At 36.0% G+C, this 23,564-nt stretch overlaps 1 protein-coding gene across 16 annotated transcripts in view; it reads right to left on the reverse strand.

Moving 5' to 3' along the window:
- The window catches only part of CEP128 (centrosomal protein 128), a 446,086-nt gene that overhangs the window by 275,046 nt on the left and 147,476 nt on the right, over positions 1-23,564 (reverse strand). For all 16 annotated transcript variants that reach the window (XR_010130804.1, XR_010130805.1, XM_063698091.1 and 13 more), the window contains 3 exons: positions 21,803-22,153; positions 13,942-14,592; positions 6,910-7,074 (listed from right to left, as the gene is read on the reverse strand). Coding sequence is in view for 14 of the 16 variants with exons in the window: in XM_063698091.1 (XP_063554161.1) it covers positions 6,910-7,074; positions 13,942-14,592; positions 21,803-22,153 (1,167 nt within the window). In the remaining 2 variants the exon portion in view is untranslated. The remainder of the gene's footprint in view (positions 1-6,909; positions 7,075-13,941; positions 14,593-21,802; positions 22,154-23,564) is intronic.

The following is a 23,564-nucleotide window of genomic DNA, read 5'->3' on the forward strand; positions in this document are numbered from 1 at the left end:
TACCATCAAATACCTCTTAGTCAAAAATGTGACAATGTGACTTTGCAAAGTAGTGAATACTTCATAGAACAGACATCTGAAAATCATATATATTTTTCCCCATCATCAAAAAATAGCAATCCTAAACAGATGGTTAAATTAGAACTGAAACACAAAGTTTAAAAACACTGATTCACTGTTTCCTCTCACAGATATGTTTTATGTGGAAAGTTCAGGTTTTAATTAGATTTTTCTAACAAAATCATTGACGACTCACATTCCAAAATTTGTCAGACCAAAAAATAAGAGTATATGGTAATTTGTTGAATGCAATAACCCTAAATTTAAATTCAATGCTAAGAGTTCAATGAAAAGAGAGTCATTTTGCTGGCAATAAATAAAGGAGAAGAACACAAGGACTGTATGCTCATATCCTGTTTCTACCATGTTTCTATGCAATGTTGAGCAAGTCACCATATTCTCCCAACTTCAGTTTCTACCATCTGTAGAAATGGGCACCATAAATACACTTGCAAATGTGAATTATAACTACCATTTTTTAAAGATCCATATGTTGTATAAGAAAACGATTTCAAGTGTTTTTATCCAACATAATGACAGCTTTAAAATGTTACTAGGTGTCACTTTATAGATGACTTAAATAAATCTTTTCATGGGAAGGAACAAAAATGCATTTCTATGCATCCTCATCTATTCAACACAAGTTCCTATCAATTGCTATAGCCTTAGATGTCTCATAATTTGTGGTCTTAAAGTATCTCTTAATTGTTTCATTGAAGTTTTTCTCATCTTCTGAAAGAATTAATAGCAGAAAATAAGGTCCTCTAAAGAGAACTAAGCATAGCTATTGAAACAAGTAAGTATTAAATGAGATAGCTCAGTGTCTCCAATTAACACTGGCCAGAAATGGTTCTTACCGATTCTGATCAATGGAAAGAACAGGACTGGTAACCCTGAGTCCTATTTCCATTTCTACCCAAGGATAGCTGGGAGCTCTTAGGTAAGTCAGTTAACTCTTTGGGCCAGAACCTCATCTATAAAATAAGGTATTGGGAGCTGACTTTCTGTTTAAGATTATGTTTAAGCTGACCTTCTGTTTAAAATTCTTATAAACTTTAACACTGATACCAAATGTTTTTTGGAATTACTGATATGGACAGTACACACGGAAATGTGGGGTAGAAGAGGGGCAGCTGCCCACAAAGGCTGCACCCTCAAGGCTGGAAACCCACGGCCCTAAATGAGAACAAAAATTCCTGTTTTTGTGCCCAAAAGTTGCCTTTTGGCCCACCCATCCATCTATCTGGTACCCATATAAACCCCAACCCCCTGGCTCCATGAGCAGAAAAGATGATGAACAGAAGGGCAGAAGAATGGCAGAATGGTGTGACAGACAAAAGAGAGGAGCATCTGAACATCGAGAGGAGTTACACTGGGGATGGTTGGAGAGGAGATCGGCTGCTGGATGGCCAAACTCCAGGGGAAGATCATCTTCCCACTCCATCCCCCCTCCAGCTCCCCATCCATCCTGCTGACAGCCACCTCCAACACTCAATAAAACCGTGCATTCATCCTTCAAGTCCATGCGTGAATTGATTCTTCCTGGATGCCGGACAGGACCTGGGTACCAAGAGAGCACTGAGCTGTTTAACACTTAAGCCATCTGCAGATGGCAAGGCTAAAAGAGTGCACTGTGACACATGCCTACTAGGGCCTCAGGAGTCACAGACACCCACGCCTGGACGCTACTGTGGGGCTGGATCCCAGAGGTAGTTGCCCCAACTCCTGCACCTGCCAATCTGTGTGCTCCCCCTCCCATAAGAGGTTTCAGTGTGCATGCAGCCCAACAGACAAGCCACAACCCTGTCGCACATCCTGCAAGGGGGGTCAGGGAACTCTCTCCTCTCATTACCAGCTTTGTCTCAGTAGTCCAGTGCTACCGTGTAAACTCTGAGACAATGCTTGTTAAACAAAAGGTAATACATAGATTTTTCAGGGGCAGAAAGACTGAAAAACTCCTGACGAACTTGCAACATTGTCAAGGCTAGCTAACTAAAGGGGTAAGACAGCATCTTTTGTAACAGGAAGCTCCATGTACGGAGGTGATTATGGGTGGATTAAAGGAGAAAAGTAAAATGAGGGTGGCAGGTATCTCTGAATTCCTCCAGGTTTGGGTACCTAGTAACAAGAAACATATTCTCATAATTCTGCCTAGAATATCCAAGAACAAGATATTCTATATACCTATAATTTCTCAGATTCTTGTATATATAAAATGAAAATCATCAGTAAAATTAAATTATTCCTTCACTAATACTGGAAAATAAATGTCTTTATGGTGTTTGTGTTAGACTTAGGAAAACAATCTCATAATATTGCTATCATTTTCTTTACAAATTTTTCTCATTGTATATAAATACATCTGCACAAAATATTGTATATATTCTTTGATAAAACAGCCACATTTATAAAACATAAGGATGAAGAAAACATATGCAGTATATAAAAAATAATTTATAAAATAATGTCAATTTTCAGTGTCAGCCATTTTAAAAATATACAAACATATTCAAAATTAAAATCAATTTTTTAAACATATCTAATACCAAGCTACTTGACTTTACAAAGACAGCTGATGTCATTTATAAACTCATAACTATTTGCAAATGAATTTTTTTAATTACATAGGGTGAAGATCCATATAGATCAGGCATTTAAAACCTTCATTACGTAAACTTTAATGCTGACTGGCTGAAAAAAAATGATTCAATTATGCACTAACACTTGTTGATTCACAGATTCCAGTGAAACTAATAAAAATATATTTGATAAACAGGTAAATGTCATGAAAATCAAAAGATTAATATCAATAAGATTCTTCTGAAACAAAAGAAGAATCAAATATTTCACCGTAAAATGTAAGCAAAAGGAACAATAAATTTTAATGATACTAGGGATGGGAGAAAATTCTTTCTATAATATTTCAGGGTAGCTTTTTTGCCCTGGTTAGAAGCTAGTAATAAAAGTACCAAATGAATATGTAAAAATCTGTGGGTTGCATAACACTCGTTCTCTTTGTCATGTAAAACTGAAAAATAACATTTGATAAAGCAAAATCAGATGTTAGAAAAAATGCATTTTAATACCATATATCACCACTGAATACATGAGGAAAATATGCTAAAGTCAGTTATTCTGTGGATATTTAGCAACGGCAGTGTTCTCCCACTGATTAATGCTACCACTGATGCTAATGGTTTATATGAATTTTGATGCAGTTTTAATATTTCTTAGCTTACCAGGTAATAATAACATGACAAGAAACACAATCTAAAACCACACAGTCAAAATAAAAGCAAGGCTTTAAAAAAAAGGCTGTGTGTATTGGTAGCCTCAGTAACATCACACATTGATGTTGAGGATGGGCATGCAAAAATACCACCTTGTCAAGCAAATTAGAAAGCGTCCACCCCTTTTGATTGTAGCAGAGCTGTCCCTTCAACCCATAAGGCCTCATTTATCAAATTCATTGCATTGCTTACATGGTAATCTTCAGGCTACTAATCACTGGGTTTTCCTTCATTGAAAACATATTTTTATTTTATTTTCTTGCTTTTATCTGCCCCAGACTGGCCACCTTATACATGTGTGTATGTGTATCCATATTTCTTTACATATATACATATGTGTGTGTGTGTGTGTGTGTGCGTGTGTGTGTATACACACATACCTCTTTGTCCATAAGTTACTTATAAATTACCTACTATGTGTCAGGCTCTGTGCCTGGTCTTGGAGATGGAAATATGACCAAGGTGTAATTCATCTCCTCAAATATCAAGCATAATTATAAAAGTGCCCACCTGTTTGGTTTGCTTAACACATGTGCCTTCAATATCACTTGCTGATGAACCGGCCAGCTCTTTTCACATGTGTGCCTCCTCTGTTTCAAATGATTCAACATAGTCTGGTTCTAAACTTCCCATCAGCAAAGTTCTGTGGCTTTATGATTAGGTAAATCATAGGCACATTATTTTTATTACTAACACATCATTAGGCTGACCGTAGGCAGTCATTCCATATATGCCAATTGGTTGACTGCTTGGTTGAACCAGTAGTCAGCATATATTTGGAAACATAACAATAACAAAATAATGGCAGCTACCATTAACTGATATCTTATTAGATACCAGATACTATGCCAAGCACTTTACATACATCCTCACACTTAATCCTAACAAAGGTATTATTATGCCCATTTGAAGGATGATAAAACTGAGGCTTTGAGTTTTAAATAACTTGCCTGAAGCCACACAGATAGGAAAGAATTCAAAGTTTTACGCATAATCATTATTGCTATACTATCTCTCAAAGAGAAAGTCCCTATCTGTAGTTGGCTCAATCCAACAAAATTTTGATTCATAGCTAACTATAAATGGATCAACACAAACAGCTAAGTTAACCTAAAGTACATAGCAATCATGTACATGAAAACTAAATATTAAAGATTAGAAAGCATATAAACTACATATATATAAGCATGTTTGCGTGTGTATCGTTAAGATTATATGCCATTTTAGGATACAGAGACCATCTTTTCTCTGCGTTAGCACCCATTGTCAGGACTTGACTACATAGTTTTAACAACTGAAAGAGATTTTGTTTTTAAAAATCCCACTATGTGTTAGCCAACAACAAACATGTATCTTATCTCTGTCCTATCCTCAACATCCAGCACAATGCCTGCCATATAGCAGATGCTCAATACATAGCAATATTAAAACAAAATCATTAATTCTTCAAGTTCTGTTCTAAAGCGAATGCTGCACTTATATGAATGCGTGATAACACACGCATCTGAAATATCATAAGCAGAATCTGTGAAGCAGCATGTATTTTTTATTTTTTTATTTTTTTTTGAGATGGAGTCTCGCGCTGTCGCCCAGGCTGGAGTGCAGTGGCGCGATCTCGGCTCGCTGCAACTTTCCGCCCCCGGGGTTCAAGTGATTCTCCTGCCTCAGCCACCTGAATAGCTGGGATTACAGGTGCTCGCCACCACACCCGGCTAATTTTTGTATTTTTAGCAGAGACTGGGCTTCACCACGTTGGCCAGGCTGGTCTCAAATTCCTAACCTCAGGTGATCCACCCACCTCAGCTTCTCAAAGTGCTGGGATTAAAGGCATGGGCTACCATGCCCAGCTGACATTTTCAACATATCAAATTTTTCACCACTATTTCTTAAATGCAGCTATGGAAATATAAAACACATTAATGCAATCTTCTGGCTAACTTCATAATTTCATAAATTAGAATTTTATTATGAAAAAGTTGAAAAATTTAGCATTATCACCAGAACTGCAACCTGCCAATAGATACATTAAATACATGTGAACATTAGACACAAAACAAAGCATGACATAGAACTAAATGACAGCTGTTTTCAAGACTGTAGGCCTAAATTTAGCAACATAAGCACATTTAATCATAAATTCCTAACTAACTTACATTTTATTTCCTTGCTTTACCAATTACTAGAGAATTTATATATATATTTAATTTTATATTTATAAGTAATTTACTACTCTATATATTAATATATATTAATTATATATATTATATATAAATAGTAGCAACATTTTATACACAACAAAAAGCGGAAATGTAAGCAAAGCACTAAGAAAGTTTCTTCCTAGAAGTTTATGAGTAGTTTTATGACAACCCACCCAGTGCTAATTCCTTTCGTCATAGATTTAAGTAACCCTGATTGAGCACATACGTGCATTCATTTGGCCCATGTATATAGTGTCTCATCCTATTAACCATACTTTGATGGTCATTTTTTACATTTGACTTATATTACCTTCAATTTCAAACCCTTTTAGGAAGTGGGTGAAAGAGAAAACAAATTTAAATATTCTGTTATCTATTCTTAGTTGACTTTTTGCCACAAGAGAACCTCAAAAGTAGTGACTTCTAAAAATATTTATTATTCTATCCAACACGATATATGAAGTCACTCAATAATTTTACACATCTACTCAAAGGAAAGCAGTGAGCCTGGTGGGGATGTACCAAAGTTACAACCTTCTTACCATGAGAATTAATAGTTACAGTGCCTACCACATAAGTGAACACTTAACCATTAGGTAATTTGAACCTCAGTTTTGTCACTCAAAAGGGAGCAATAAAACCTAATTGCTACAGACTGAATGTGTGTACCCCAAAATTCATAGTTGAAACTGAATCTACAATGTGATGATAATTGAGGGTGGGAGGTGATTTGGGAGGTGATTAGGTCATAAGGGTAGAACCCTTATGAATAGGATTAATGCCCTTATAAAAGAGACCCCAGAGAGCTCTCTCTCCACTTCTGTTATGTGAAGACACAGCAAGAAGAAGCATCTGTGAACCAGAAAGCATGCCCTCACCAGACACTGATTCTGCCAGCACCTTGATCTTGGACTTCCCAGCCTCCAGAACCATGAGAAATAAATTTGTTGTTTTTCTTCTATCCAGTCTACAGCATTCTGTTATAGCAGCTGAAACAGACTAAAACACTAACCCAAAGAGTTGTAAGACTTAAATGATGGATAGACATAGGTAAATCAGTTGGCATAAATATCTGACTTATAGTAGATCCTCAATAAACCATCATTCCTTTTTTTTCTACTTCATTTCTAAATTTCTATTTTAAGACAGAAAAAATTTAAAATAAAATTTTTACCCTTCAAATGTATTAGAAGCTGAATGGGTGGTTGAAAGAATAAAAATCACAGCATTCTAATAAACTGTCTTTTTTGGGGGGCACCAATACAACTTTCCTGTGAAGGACTACAATTATCATTTGTTGATATATAAAATATGTTCTAGAGGAAATTAAAATTGAAATTAGAATTCACTCATATTTTTACCCTTTCTTCTAGTTGATCCTTCAAACATTGATATTTTAGCTTCAGTTTTTTGTTCTCATTTTCATTCTGGGTTAATTCCTCTGTCAGTCTGTCACACTGTGATTTCAACTTCTCCAGCTGACCACGATGAACTTTAGCCATATTCTTCTCTTCTAAACTTTCAGCCTGAGAAAAAGAGAAGGAAAAAAGAGAAAGTCCACTAGCCATAGCCAAAATACACCAAACACATTACACATTTTATCAGTGGAAAAACACTGCAAGATTTCAGCTCGTTCAAAGCATTCATATATAAATATTAAAATAAACATAAAGGAAATGTTCTTTGCATTTATTCAATCGCTCATCAGTATTTACCAAGCATTTACGAAGTGGTAGATACTGGACTAGATGCTAAAGATAACAGATATGAATAGTAAGAGAGTCAGATGCAACAATCTATTTGACAACACTGAAAGAGAAGTGCTTATTAAAGGTGTAAGCTGGATATTTTGGAAATCCAAAGAAGAGATACCAGCTCTGCTAAGGGGGGAAGGAGTTATTAGAGAAGTGTCCCAAAAGGGAAATACTATGAGATGTTACTAACTGATAAGTTCCCTCGTCTATAGATGGGGCTTAACATTCCTGTTCACCTTCACTCCTGGTTTCTATGAAATAATTGTGTACTTTTTATGTAAGTCATTATCAATACTACTCTTATGGGGCTAAAAAAATTATGAAGTATAACAACCAAGAAACTACAAACTTAATATGAAAAAGTTTACCAGTTATTTTTTCAACATCAGTAGTGTAGTACAATATCTATTTATTGATCTTTATTTAGGGTATAACCAGAACCACCTTTTAAAAAATAAACTTTGGAAATAATCTATTCTATATAGGAAATTCAGTAAAGATTTGTCAGGTATGTGAACTTAAAGAATTTTAAAATAACAATAATGTAAACACTATGTGCCGGACACTGCTCTAAGACCTTTCTGTATACAGTTTTTCCTCATTTCATCCTCGCAACAACCTGTGAGAATGAAATAAGGTATTATGATTGTCCTTATTCCAATAATAATGAGAAAGAAAAGCAAGCTAATCACTTGCCCAAAGATACACAGTGAGTAAATGCAGAGTCAGGATTTGAACCCAGGAATTCTTTCTAATGTCCCTGCTTTCAACTACGCCACACTTCCTCCCCAAAGGTACAATATCATCAGGTTTTAAAAACCAACTGGGTGCAACTAGAAATGCTAACAAAACACACCTACCAGTTGCTGACAGTCTGTAAGCAATCACATTTAATCTGTTTAAAATATATGCTTTAATGCCTAAAATACATGTTTCTTTTATTTTTATAAGTTTATTATATGAGTTTAATTAGGTATATAGGAACACAATCAATGGAAACAATTTCCTGAAAGAAAGAAGTTTTGTGAGTTTTAAACAAAATCTTTATTTTATTTACCCCACAAAATTTACCTGAGAGCTGATGCCACATTAAATTAACGAAGAAATTGATTTTTTATGAGCAATCCTATATTCACAGCCCAAAATAAATTTACAAAATAAAATCTCTCATCAGGAAAATTGTTCAATTATGATTTTAAGTTTCAGTAGAATGCTTTTACTTTTCTTTATGTCCTAACAAAAGCATAGGTAAATACAAAGAATTCCCCCTAAAGTCTGTAGTGTGCTGCAGCCAGCTCATAGAAACTGTCAAAGCCAACTGGGCTCTTCTCTTCCCAGCTTCACCCCTCCCCAATAATGTCTCATTTGATAGCTTGAAATCAGCCAAGAAAGGGGTATTCAGAACCACCAAACTTGGCAAATGCTATAAATCAAGGGTTTTCCACCCACCAGAAGCCTGTTTTCGAATATTTACCAGCACACCAATGCTGAAGCTTGACTAACAACTTACTTATTGTTGTGGTTTTTATTACGTTTATATTTCATTTCAGAATTTACAAAGTGATGTTTGTGCACAACAACCCAGTGATATAGAAGGACATTATTCCTATTTTAACAGTGAGGCATAAAAAGGTGAAATAACTTGACCAAGATCAAATGGTCAGCAAATGGCAAAAACACATAACTCTAATCCTGCATCTTCTGAATCCAAAAAAAGGCTCTACAAAATGATTTTGTTGAAATTGCAATGAGGTAATAGACCAATAACCTGAAAATATTAATAGCAGATACAGCATGTCATTAAAACATTTTAAATTTAAATTTAAAAATAGGTATGAGAGGGGTGATTCTAGAAGGAGGAAAAAAATAGAACTAATTTGTACAGAGAAAAAATATGGATGGCTTATCAGAGCTTATTAGACTCAAAAATGTAATAAGTTCAAATGAAGCTGAAAGACACAGAAATACAACATTTATAGAGCTACTTGTCTAAAACTCCATTGTGTGCATAATTCAGTATATTACATCTCCTGTGATGGCCTTTGCTATCAACTCATTTTAATTAATATAAATAAGTAAAAAAGTATGGATATATTAATAAAATAGCATGAAGTGGTGATTTTTCCTTAAGGGTAAATTGTTTGGTTTCAAAGGAAACTGCTGGGCTCCTACAATCTCTGGCCATTCTTCCAACTCTAGAGCAACTTCAATACCACATTAGGGAATAGCTTTAACACCCCTCCCAGATCTCAAGCTTTCAAATTAAAAAAAAAAAAAAAAAAGTCCAAAGGTTTCAGAAGATCCGCAGAATGCTTATAAATTCTAAATTCTTTACACATAGGGAATTTACTAAAGCTTTGTTATCATCTCACAACAAATGAACTCAAAGCACTTCCTCAAAAAAAATGAGGAAATCAATTTTCCCACATTACATGGAAAAATCCAAACCAAACAGATCACAGAGCAAGTTAGGAGCAAATGCTCTGATTTCTAGCTTTTTCAACATTTCAACTTATATCCACTGAGCATCTTCTGCATGTCTGGAACATTATGCTAGACACCATAAGAGGATACAAAATAGCTTAGATCTAATGCCTGTCCCTCTGGAGACTTATGAACATGCAACAAATCAAAATACAAGGCAGCCTAAATGTGCTGTACCTGGGGCACCAATAAAAGACCTATGGAAATACAGAAGACCAAGAGATTAGCCCCACCTCAATTGAGATTTATTCCAACTTCAGTGGATCCATAAAAGAAGTATAAAATTGGGCCTCAAAGGATTTGGCAGAATTTTTCTTCCTGCAGACTAGGAGGCCAATTCAGATAGAGAATGAGCAGTCAAAAGTATGCACAGTAATCTATATTTGTATGAGGAATGTTGGAGAGCATAAAAGGTAATGAATGGGCCAGGCAGTGGCTCATGCCTGTAATTCCAGCATTTTGGGAGGCCGAGGCGGGGGGATCATGAGGTCAAGAGATCGAAACCATCCTGGCCAACATTGTGAAACCCCATCTCTACTAAAAATACAAAAATTAGCTGGGCGTGGTGGTGCGCACCTGTAGTCCCAGCTACTTGGGAGGCTGAGGCAGGAGAATCGCTTGAACCCGGGAGGCGGAAGCTGCAATGAGCTGAGATTGCACCACTGCACTCCAGCCTGGTGACAGAGCGAGACTCCGTCTCAAAAAAAAAAAAAAAAAAAAAGTAATGAATGTACGTGAGTAAGGTAGAATCATTTCAAGGGGGGCTGGGCTGGAGTGGAGACTTTATTACAGAGACAGTAAATAATTAACGAAGGTTTTTCAGTAGAAAGTGACACACTCAGATATATATTTTGGGAAAGGAAATCAGAGAGTATCTGGGGGGCTAAAGGAAGGGGTTGCAGGTAGAGAAAGGAACTAGAGGGAAGTAGGGAGGTTACTTAGAAGTATGGTTACATTGCAAGTTAGCAGTCTGCATTCTGTTTTCTAGTATGACATATGATATATTGTCCATATGCCAATGTATCCATGAGAAAATGCAGTTACTATTTCTCACTGAAGAATGCATATCTGAATGTGAGAATTATGGCCTTACAGAGATGATCTGGAACGTGCTCTAACTGAAAAAATTATTACTAACTCCTGACCATTGTGTTGATTATTCTACAACCTAAATAATGGTGATAAGACATAAGTACTAGTGAGAAGGAAGGTTCTAGTTTCAACAACACTCTCAAGAAAACTGCAAGCTTCTTAAAACAAACCATTTCTCTATGCCATGCCAGTTTCTCCTAACAAATAATTACATGCTTGTCCTCATGCAAAAACCCTGCCTTCCTTTCACATCACACTATTTCTCATCAACTCCCTCTACCTTGTTGGCAACAGCTGACTGACCAGTCACCCTCTTCACTGTGGTTTTTGGCATGTGACCAATCAATGCCTTCACAATAATATCTTAAATAGCCAAGTGTCCATCCCACAAGTTAACTTCAAAGTTATTTGACCTGTTCTTTCCCAACTACCTTCACCAACATCGCACAACAGCAACCACCGCATGACCACACCTTAGACCTTAACTCTGAAAATTCTTATATTGCACTTCCTGACCAAATCAGCAACCTCTGACTGCAGATTTTTATCCTTCAGCTTTCTCATTCCTTTGCCCACAATCTTTGTTCTTCAATGTTAGCCACATGGAAGTACTCTACATGCTCCTAGACTAGTCTCAGTCAGTTTGTACCAGTCTTCATACCAGTTTTCATCTTCACTGCTCCTAATTTCTTGGTGCACTACTGTCCTATTCTACTTCAGAGAGAAGAAAGCCTATCAGTCAAGATTCACATCAGTTTCCCCAGATCATCCCTACCAACTTACCCAGTCTTACTGGTTTCCTCCAAATCCTTCAGAGGAAAGATGCCTTGTCTCCTGTTGAATGCTATATACTCTTATTTTTTATCAAATCCCCTCACATCTCCTCATGTACTTTCTCCATCAACCTCTGTTGAATGGAATAAAGGCTTTTTATACTTCTTCTTTCAGCTTGCCTGTCACATTTATCACTCTTGATTATAACTTTCTTAAAATGTCTTACCTGGGTTTCCAAGACATCATTCTCTTCTGATTCTCCTCCTATCTGTCATATGGCCTTTTATTTTTATTTGCTAGGCCCTTTTAGTAAATTCTTTCCTTAAAACATTAGTGGTTGAGCGTCTCATCCTCTTTTTATTCCCTGCACAATCTCATCCAAATCCCATATGAACTACCACCCAAGAGTTAACTGGCTCCGAAATATTTCACTCTAGCCTCAATTTCTCCCTCAACTCTTGACCCTACTAATTATTATGTACTAATTATGTACTAATCTGTTCCACCTAGACTTTCTTGGTTAAGCTTAAAGTCCCTCCCCCTAACACAATATGCTAAAAAACAACAACAACAAAAACAAACTAGATTTACCACTGTTCTCTTCAAATCTTCTATTCTGTCTGTATTCTCTATGTTGGCAATAGCATCATTATCCTCCTAATTCCCCAAAGTCATTACCTACCTGTCCTTGAGTCTAAACTTTTTTCCAGACTAGCAAAGCAGTTAAGAACACAGTTAATTACCTGAGTTCAAATCCTTTCCCTACCACTCTCCTGCTGTAAGACCGTGGGCAAATTACTTAACCTTCTGTGTCCCAATTTCCTCATCAGGGAGAAAATAATACCACACAATCTGCAAGGTGAGGTGGGTATTAAATGATTAACACTTGTAAAGTTCTTAGAGCAGTGACCGGCACAAAATGTTGAAAAACTGATTGCTGGTAGTATTGTTATTGTCACAGCCAATCAATCAACATGTAATATATATTTTATTTTCTACAAGATCAGCTCTTCTCCATATCCCTAATTCTACTTTATATATTCATCAACTCTAAAAGATTACTATTCCATAGTTCATCAACATTAAAATGTGTATCTTCCACATTTGACCATCTCTGACCTGGGAGTTCTTACACATGATAGCATTATCATGGTTTCATAGGCAGGAGGCAGCATTTTTATTTCTTAGGAGCATATGCATCTAGTAATAACAGCAATGATGCATCTTATAAGGTGTCTTAGGTTTAATGAAATATAGTAAGGGTCTTTTACCTATTTTAGCCTCCATTCTGACCCGCCAATCCCAACTGAAGACCCCAAATCCACTAATGCCAGAAGGCTATCTAGGACTGGGGAAGGACTCATAGAATAGCTATATCATTTTACAGATGTCAACTATTTCAATATCATTTCATCTTAAATCATAAGCATTTTGAAAGTAGTAGTTGCATTTCAAAGACTTTTGAAAAACATTATAATAATTAACCTTCAAAGATTTATCCATTCATTCATTCACCTATTCAATAGATATTTACAATGTTCCAAAAAACTGTTGTAGGCACTGGGGATATAGCTAGAAGCAAAACAGACTAAAATCCCTATCCTCAGAGAGTCTTCATTTCAATAAAGGGAGATTAAAAAATAAATAATATGGAATCTATATCATATGACACGTGTTATGAAAAAAAAAAAGACAGGAAGAGGAACAGATTAATCACACTCCTGACAATCATGTTATAAAATGATTGCCCTGCATGGTGATAATGCTAACAACATTAGACCTTAGAAACATTTCCTCAAATGCAAGATCCCAATTAGGCATTTACCCAGGCAACTTTGATTTGGAAAAGAAGGAGTAAATCTCGAAAGCCTTGGGTTTACACAGCCCATAAGCTGATCCACTTTAGTTACCATACTAATAAGGACTGTGGTTATAGCTTCTCTGGCCTTGACGAGTCTTTGCCTTTTATATTTTAGGAGGTCATAAATGTTGAATGAGGGCACATTTCAGGTCCATGACTTACTGCCACCTCTGCCTTTCCTGAACTCCCCAAACAGCTAAACGTTCTTTATAAAGGGCTTCAATGCTCTGAAATAGGTGCTCCCAGGTGGCTGTTATAACTCATTTCAACCTGGCCGAACAGGCATGAATAAGCCTCTTTATTGTTGGTTTTATCTTCCCTTCAGTGCTTGGGAATACAGAATGATCTCTAAAAGTTTACGCTTGATTAACTTCATGAGCCACCAGAAAAATTCCTTCAGTATCATCAGGATAATTCAGCAGAGGTACCTTCAGAGTCCTGATATGATTCTCAGCCTCACTCTTTTCTTTCTTAAAGTGCTTCATAAGCTCCTGGATATTCTGTTCATGTTTTGTTTTCACACTCTGCAATGATGATGTGAGATCTTTCAGCTCCCTCTGGTGCACATCTCGTTCCAGCTTTAACTGTGTGATGATTGTAGCTGTTTCTTCATCCCTGGATTTTGCCTGTGCAGTGAGGTGAGAAAGGTCCTTAAGCACTGCTTTCTTGGCTCTCTCTTCCTCGGCCAATTTATTAGCAAGATCTGCTCGGATGGCACTCAGGTCCTTGATGGACTCTTGCATCTCAAGAAGTTTAGCTTTGTCCTGGGCCTGGCTCTTCTTGAGCTCTGCAATTTCTTCCTCCAAGTGAGCTTTCTCAACTTTCATCTGGCTTTGGATCTTACTCTGCTTTTTCAATTCGCCTTCCAGTCTATGGACGGTATCCAGGGAATTCTTAACTTCCAATTCAAGGTCAGCTTGATGAGACTTAATATCACGTAATTTCTCCTCCTTGGAATGAAGCTCCTCCTCCTGAAGGGCACGCTTTGTTAGGACATCATTCAATTCCTTTCGAAGATTCTCTATTTGTTGTAATGCTGCATACAGCTGGGTTTTCAATTCATCCTTTTCTTTTAAAATCTATCAGGTTAAGAACATGAAGCAAAAGAAAAAAATAAAAGTTACTGTAAAATTCACCATAGACTCTGCCAGTCAGCAAAACAATGTTTAACCCACAAGGAGAAAAAAAATTCATCAAATAATCTTTGTATTTTTCCCATTTTGTAATAAAAATACTTTTAGGCCAGAAAGGTGGGAGGGGAATATATAATTGTCCTGAAATAGCAACACACTGAAATATGTATTTAAAATTTTCATCACCAAAACTTATTTCAATCCATGGTCACAAATAATTATTTAAATGTAAGATAAAATTGAGCAAACAAATGGAGAAAGCAAAGACTCCCATTATAAAGAAAACTTACTAGAGGTTGAAATAATACACTATTACCTAAAATAATACTGATGTACATTCCAATGATACACTTTTAAAAAGGAGAAACCCCAAAACAGAGATGGAAAATAATATAGGGAAGCATGCAGATACAATATAAGAAAGTTTACGGTGCATTCAGCCATTATTTTTAAAATATCAATGGTGATGAAAACTCACCAATATGCAACTGGGAGCCTGGAAGCCCACAAAGAAATGAGATTAAGTCAGGAAAGGTTGGGAAAGGGCTCAAGAGAAAAGTCAACGGCCTAGAAGTCCATCATTCTATGTCAGCCTCTCTACGATTTACATGGAAAGACAGAGGCCAAGGGTTAACCCTTCTGGCCTCTAATTCTCACCACCTAATCACTGCAAATAAAATAATGGGCAGCCAAGGGAGCCAAGATTGTTTTCTATACAACACTGACACCAAAGATAATCTCCGTGAAACAGGAGGGAAAAAAAGGAACCAATTAAGACTCATTTCAGAATTACAAATAATGAGTTAAAATGCAAATATTTGCAAGACATTTCTACACTTCACATTTTATACTTCAGTGTAAAACAATTTATGACAAAAATTTAATGAGTCAATCAATCCAAAAAAAAGTTTCCCCAATCCTGCTCAGTTTTAACTGAAAGAAAGAAAGAGCACAAAGATAACATGAGAACTAACAAAAGGAGATGAATAAGCAGTTGAGCTCTGACCAGAAAGAAGTGGATATGATTTTCAGTTCAATCACGGGCAATTCTATGGCCTCAGGGAAATCATTTCTCTTACTAGAGAAAATAATAATAGCTATTTCATAAGACTGTGATGAAGATTAGTGAGAAAGGGGAAACAAAAAGTTGGAGTAGAATTTAAGTTCAAGGAGGTACTAGGGTCCCAGGGAGGTGTTTATGCAAGGTAGTGATCAAAACTGTAAAAAGAGCCAGGCCCAGTGGCACACACCTATAATCCCAGCTATTTGGAAGGCTCAGGCGGGAAGATAGCTTCGGCTCAGGAGTTCGAGACCAGCCTGGGCAACATAGCAAGACCCCATCTCTACTGTGAAAAGACGGGATAACTGAGGAGAAGGAACTCTGGAACACAGATGAAGGAGTTCACTTCCGAAAGAATGTAAGGTAGGAGAAATACAGATGAGCCTAAGGGTAGATATATTATTTTTCTATTGCTTCATAACAATTTCCAACAGACTTAGTAGCTTAAAACAATACACATTTTTTATCTCACTGCTTCCAATAGGTTGAAAGGCCAAGCAAGGTATTCAGCTTAAGGTCTCCTAAGACTAAAATCAAGGTATCAGCTGGCCAGGGTGCTTGTCTGGAGGTTCTGAGGAGAACCCATGTCCAAGCTCATTCAGGTTTCTGATACAACTTGTTTCCATACAGTTGTAGGACTTTGGGTCCCCATTTCCTTGCTAGCTTTTGGTCAGCGATTATTCTCAACTTCTAGAAGCCAACCTTGTTCCTTGGCTCATGGACTCTGCCATCTTCAAAGCTTGAACAGCTTGATGAATCCTTCCCAAGCTCCAACTCTCTCTGATGTCCCCTTCTCTCAATAGCCAGAAAAAAAAAAAAAAAAAAAACCTTCTATTGAGGGCTCATGTGATATTAGGCCCACCCAGATAATGCGATCACAGGAGTAATGTCTTATCATATTCATGGGTTCCAGAAATTAGGGTGACTTCTTTGGGGAGGGTCATTCTACTTATCAAACTAGAGAACACAAAAACTGATAGAATCAAATTTGGGCTGTAAAGATAGCATGGGAGGGACTGAGCGAGGGTAGGGACCTTCAATATAGTGATATATGTTTGAAGCAGATAACTTAGCCCCCTTGGCATGAGTTGAGAGACTTATAGGCAGTGCTGAGGATTAAAATCACATTTTCATAATGAAGTCATACCATGTAAAGTGTCTTTAATTATGAAATATTATATCTTCCTGAAGTTGGATTAAAAAGCAAAGATATTTCTTTTTCACACATAACAGTAAGTCCAGAGATAGGATGGTTCAAGAAGAATCCCTCAAAGCTCAGGCTCTGCTACTCTATAACTCTCCATCTTTTGCTGTCTTTGCAGTGTTCCAAGCTTCACATCAATTCCTGACAAGGGTGACAGCCAGAGGGCAGACAGTCACAGACCATGTGGCTCAAGTTTGGAATTTCTTTGGCAATACAGATACTAAAAACTAAGCTCTGTCGATCTGATTCTGGTTAATTGCTTGCCTAGTAGCCACAGCTTAAGATTCTGTCTAGGCATTTTCTCTGAGTCTGAAAATGTCAGTGTCTTTACTGTCATCTCAATACCCTGGACATACCCAGGGCCCTCAAATGAATAGCCTTTATCTTGAGGCAAATCAAAAGAGTGGAATTGGGTTCTCTTTGTCTGGCCAGGATCTTTTTTTTGTTTTTTGTTTTTTGTTTTTTCTGTTTCCTGACTCCCTCTTGTGCTTGCACTAATTTCAGTTTGGATAAATAATTCGGCTTTTCCAAACCTAAGGGGTTCCAAATTATCAGACTCATAGGCAATTTGGATTATAGATTGCAGACTTCAGACTCCCCACCTTAAACAAACAGAAACGAACAAAACTCTCTGCTTTTAGACAGACCAGTTTCAACCTAAACTTGTCTTTCTCTTGTAAGACCTTACTGAAGGCTGAAATATGTACACAACATACTCCAACATCCTAAAGTTTTCCTACCAGTCACTTAATAGTATCCTCTTATTCACAGCATCAATGCCCCTAAATATGATTTCTGTTTAAACCAATTGCTTCCAACCACATAGCAAGGTTTACCAACTTTCCCTTTAGAACAATATGATCCTCTCTTGCCCCTTACCCTACTTCTCCTCTCAGTCAATCCTACAATTTAGGTTATTTTACTTATAGCTCCTTATTTCTAGAACTCAAAGTTTCCATAAACTTGAATTTTTTCTGCTGAGGGTAAGAGAAAATCCCAATCCGAAATGGCTTAACCCACAAGAAAATCATTCCAGGCAGAACTGCTCCAGACACAGTATGTCAAAGCTCTGGCTCCAGCTCTCTGCAATTTTGCACCTAGTGATGGTCTTACATTAATTATTGAATGGAATGGATAGGGGGAAGCAGGAGGTAACCATGAATACTATGGAACCCAACTGATATTTCTATGGAAGTTTTGCTGTTACTGTTAAGGAGAAGGAATGGAAAAAGTGGAAAGTCGGGTTGACTCCAGATTAGAAATTGGTAAAATGTATGAGGGAGAAGAAAGAAATTGAAGATGTGATGAGAACAACATCAAAGTAGCTTTCAATGAAGTCCAATGTGACAGGAAAAAAACTGAATCCAGAAACTGGCTAGTAAACCAGAGGAATGTAGAAAGATCAAAATTGGGTATGAATAGTTAAAAAAGCTAGGGTGTAGGGAATAGAAGAATTATGAAAGATCAGAGACTGAGCTTCGGAACTGAAGGCTTGGACATGAAACAATTACAGATGAAGATAAAATTTAAACACAGAAATTAGACGCTGAAGTAGAATTATTTCAGTGACGGTCACTATAAAATAAGACATTAGTGAATTATAAGGATACAGACTTCAGTAGGTTGCAGACTTGAACTTTGAAGTTACTAAGGATGATGGCAAGAATTAATGTCATAAAACAGGTTGATGCAAAGCCAAGTGCTAAAATCCTTGAGAAATGTAGGGGCATAAATGAAAAATAGCCAGCAGTCAAGAGCAAAAATGGGGAAAGAATGCTCTAACCAGCCAAACCAAGCTTCCAAAGAAGGGGCAAAAGAAAAGATTACTGAAAGAAGGCCTGAAAATAGCTGTGCGAAGCCAAAAGAATGATACTATCTAAAACCATGGCAATTATAGAAACAGAAGCCAACTCCTCAAAGACGTGAACACAAAGTATTATATACACAGTTTGGTTTTTTTTTTTTTTAATTAACTAAAAGGTAGATGAGGGGCTTGCTCAATGTTTTTTGTTGTTGTTGTTTTGTTTTGTTTCGTTTTTTACCTGCATGTGAGGGAAAATGCAGGCAGATGGCTGGATTATACTAATACATACTCTAGCATTTCTTGAACTGTATGTGATAGGACTGCATATGCATTCAAAAAATCATACACTTTGGCACTGATCCTTCTTACTTTCAACCATTCAAAAATTCAGATTTTACAAGACAGCATATATTACATATAACTCTTTTTTTCTGTCAGCAGGAAGGAAATACACAGAAGGAATAGATGGTAATTTAAGATTCTTGAAGTCAAATACTATCAAGCAAAAAGCTCAATACATAAGCAAGCCAATTATTCTGCCAATTAAGCAGGGGAAACAAAACAAAACAAAACAACAACAACAACAAAAATCCCAAGAAGTATTCCCATTATACATATTAAAAAAGAATATGAAAAAAATGGAAACATTCAGAAAAGCATATACTATGATTGGAGTCCAATTTTTTCCTTTATCGTTTTCAAAGCACCATTACAAACCAATGATTTCAAACGTATCTTAAAAGAAAAAGAGAAGCAAAAATACCACAACTTACGACTAGATTATTTGTATCTATAAAGTTTTCAGTCTCCTAATATGTGTTACCTACATATCCCTGAAGTACACCACAATTCCCTGATGTAAATATCCATTGCATTGTCTTTGAGGAAAGTGTACAATTTGATCCGTCTGGGTTTTTTTTTTTTCCCTGCAGTGATACGTGATTTGATATTACACATCCTTCAGTAATGAAGTAGTTTTGTAACATGATATATATCTGATAATCTTACTAAGATTCCAGAAATGTAAAAAGCAGGAAAAAGGAAATAAATCAGAGAAATTTTTAAGAGAAAAAATTTTGCCGTTTTGTATATTTTTTAAGTAACAAATCTTAAAGCAGAAAATAAATTATGCTAGAAAAAGAGAACTGGTGGTAGACACAGAACCATACTGCAAATATGAGGAGAGCATCATATGAGCATATAAAATGACTCAGTAAGGCTACTTATTAAGTAATTTATTCTTTAAGCCACAATATGTTATATTTGTAAATCAGTATAATTTTTAATACACCCTTCCAAAATACCTTGCAGTCACTTTTTGAAAATAATTAGCCCTAAAAATCAAAAAGAAAGTAGCTGTATTACAAATGTGCTAAGGTGGCTTTGTGATTTTATTAAGAATTAAATATCCCTTTGAAATAATATTCAGTAATACATTTTTAAATTTTTTTTCCAAAATTATTTACCATGTATTTCCACATCACAGATTTACTGAGCACATTTCTTACTCTTTTTCCTTGAAAAACCATTGCTCTAACTGCAACATGCTGCATTAATTTTTAAGGCTTTTAAAGGAGAAATTACAATGCCTGCTGTGATAATTGTGATACGACCCTAACTGTGGCAATCACTTTAAAACTGCTTCTTTGCTTATCATTAGTAATGCTAAGTGATAAAAATAATTGGAAGTATTCTGGGAAATGATTGTTAAACAATTTTTAATATTCCGAAAACTCAACCTAGAAAAGTCTCAGCACCATGGACTGGAATTACTGTATGATAACATGGACCCTTCTAAATCTCTTCTAATTAAGTAAAACCTCCAGATGAGATTTTCAATCAATCAATTCTCTCAACCACTCCTCTCGCTAGCTACCTACCTACCTTACAGTCAGGCTCATTGAGCCAGTTGCCAGATCAGGCTGACAACAGAATAATCAAGATAGAGCAATTTCCTGGGATCAGATCAGTTCAGACACAAGTCTGAAAGCTTCAGAACTGCTTTACTTCAGGGCAACCAGCCACCCAGTATGTGTCAGATGGGTTAAAATGAAAAGCAATCCACAGTGAGTGCAAAATGATCATTTCTTTCATCTTCTATATGTCCGAGAAATTCATATGTAAAAGATAAAGCATCTTTTCCATGACAGCTCATCTGAAATAAGCATCTGTCACTCTTAAATGCTGAAAACTGATTTTATAAATATAATGCCCTATATTTTGTTTTCTTTTCAAAGAAAGTCAACTTATCCAAATGATTATTCTTTTGGAATGTACAGAGTTCTCGACAAGTGACAAATGACAAAGCACAAATGATAAACCAAGAATAAACATGGATAAAAAAATCAATCACGACTTTCCTGCTTATTATCTTATAAACATCTGGGTTTAATTCAACCCAAAGATATATCAGATGAGAATCAACATAGGAGCATAAAATCCATTTAAAGTAACTGATTATACAAGAGAAAAGACAATGTGAAATGCATACATATATCAGTGAAATGCGTTTTGTTGCTATCAAAAGGGCATAAAAGCAAAGTCTTGAAGAGGGTTGTGATCCCATAACACTGCTCAGTCAGTGAGATCCCCAGTGTCACTCATTTAAGTAAGCCCATCACAGTTGCTGCCAGTAAATGGCCCTAGTAACTACTGCATTTTTTAAATGCTTCTTTCTAACCAATACCTAGTTGAAAATATATAAATAAATGAGATTTTAAAATAAATGCATTGGGAGGAAAGTTGTGTGAAAATAACAAAGATTTAGTCATTTTCTTTTTCCATTGGAATATTAGAAGATTAAACAATAATTCAATTTAGGAAACTTACACCTAAACTGGGGCAAGGGGTACATCTATTTATGGGCCAACTCTGAAAAGCCACATAATATTAAACTATGAAAAGGCTTAAGCAAAAAATATTTAAAAATTAACTTTTGTACTTTGAAACAGCCAAGACATAAGGATTCGTCTATCAAGGACATATTGATTATATGTACAGTATGGCACTCAAGTGTTTTTTCAAAGGATAGATGAATGAATGGTTGAATCACATTGAAAACCGTTCCTTAGGAATGTGGCTTTTATACCTGATTATTCTTGCCTGTCAGTTCATCAACAGTTTCAGATTGTTTCTCCAACGCTCGCTCTAACTTCTTATGCTTAAGCTTCCACTGCCTAATGGATTCTTGAGCTTTCAGTTTCAGGTCTTCCCTCCTCTTCTCCGCCTCCTCTTTCAGAGCCTCTGACTGCTGGAGCTCACTGAGGTACCGCTCAGCCTGCTTGGTTGCATCCTCCGCATGGCGAGTCAGCTCTGAGATCTGAAGGTCAGCATGCTTACGCTCGGCCTCACATGTGTCAAAGTGATTCTGGATCTCCTTAAGTCGATCCAACATCTGCAGTTGCTGTTTTTCCCCATTCTCCAGTTCACGTGTTAAATTCTAGGAATAAAGTATGCGAAACATTAGGAACAAATTCTTGTCTAAATTGGGTGTGTAGCATATCTTCAAACAAGAATCTCTAATGTCACTGAAGTGGAAATCATCTGTATTAAAATTCATTAGCAATCAATTTAGAAATCATGAGTCTTTTTCTTTGTATTTTATAACCACATTAGTTGGGAATAATTTTTTATATAAATATTCCCTCTTTCTTGGACTATTTTATTATCCAAAAAGGGAAAATATGTGTTTCCAATTGACTGTCACTAAAATAGAAGGCACTTTTGAAGCGAACAATGTGCATTATTTTAGTAACAACCTAGTGTTTTGTCCAGCTGAAGAAATATCGATGTTTTAAAATCTGTCAGGTTATCAGAGAACTATTAGTAGCAATCATATATAACATTTTGCCTTCTGGCAGCAAAACAAAATTATAATAAAAAATAAAAATAAGTAACAATAGAGTGACAGAAACATCAGCATAGATAACATTATATTAGGTTCCCAATAAAGTGTTTATACATTATTTCCAGGTAAACCAACATAATATTATACATTGAGGCACTTATCTCAAGCTGATATGAATCACTATAGTACAGATTTATAAATACACTTAATTTAACTTTATTTTGAATATTTCTCTAATCAAGAAAAAAACCTTCAGTCTAGCTTCCCTAAAGCCAGGATGGTGATTATATATTTGGAAATTACACTAAATCATCATGATTAATACATATTTTAAGAATAAGTAAATATCTATTTTAAGTTTAAAAATGAGAAGATATTGTTTTATGCAAGTTTATACAAATAAAATAATCATTAACATTAAGCCATTAAAGAATCACTAACATTAAGCCACTTTTGTAAAGCTTTGTAAGAAAGTGATAAATTCAGAAATAAAGCACTTAAAATGAGTCACATAAGCTGCCCCTCCTAAGCCTTAGTTTCCAAATACTTAGTGGCAACAAAAATAATATAAAAAGGTCATGTGTCCAAATAAGAATGGGTTCCAGGGGTTGGAATGAGGCTGTGAGTTGGATAAACAATAAATAACATCTCCACTGTACTAAGGTCCGGACAAATGAAACTAGAAACATTTACCAAGCTCCTTTGGCCCCAACAGCAGAGTTTCCAGGTCCAGATTCTATGATCTATGGCTCAAATAAGGTTAAATGTAATTTCCCTCATGATTAAAATCATGGTTTGACATTATGGCAAACATTTTTTTAAATGCCTCAAAAACAAACTCCATTTTCTGGGCAACAGGTTTGCATTTGTCCAGTTTGCTAAATTCAATGCAGCCTGGAAGACGTTTCATTCACCCAAATGGTAAATCGAGAACTGTGTACTTGTGTGTGTAGAAAATTCTAAAATAAGATGAGAAAACCCTTGTAATTGTGGTTTACCTTTT

Source organism: Gorilla gorilla, chromosome 15 (genome assembly GCF_029281585.2).
Source record: "Gorilla gorilla gorilla isolate KB3781 chromosome 15, NHGRI_mGorGor1-v2.1_pri, whole genome shotgun sequence".
NCBI lineage: Eukaryota > Metazoa > Chordata > Mammalia > Primates > Hominidae > Gorilla > Gorilla gorilla.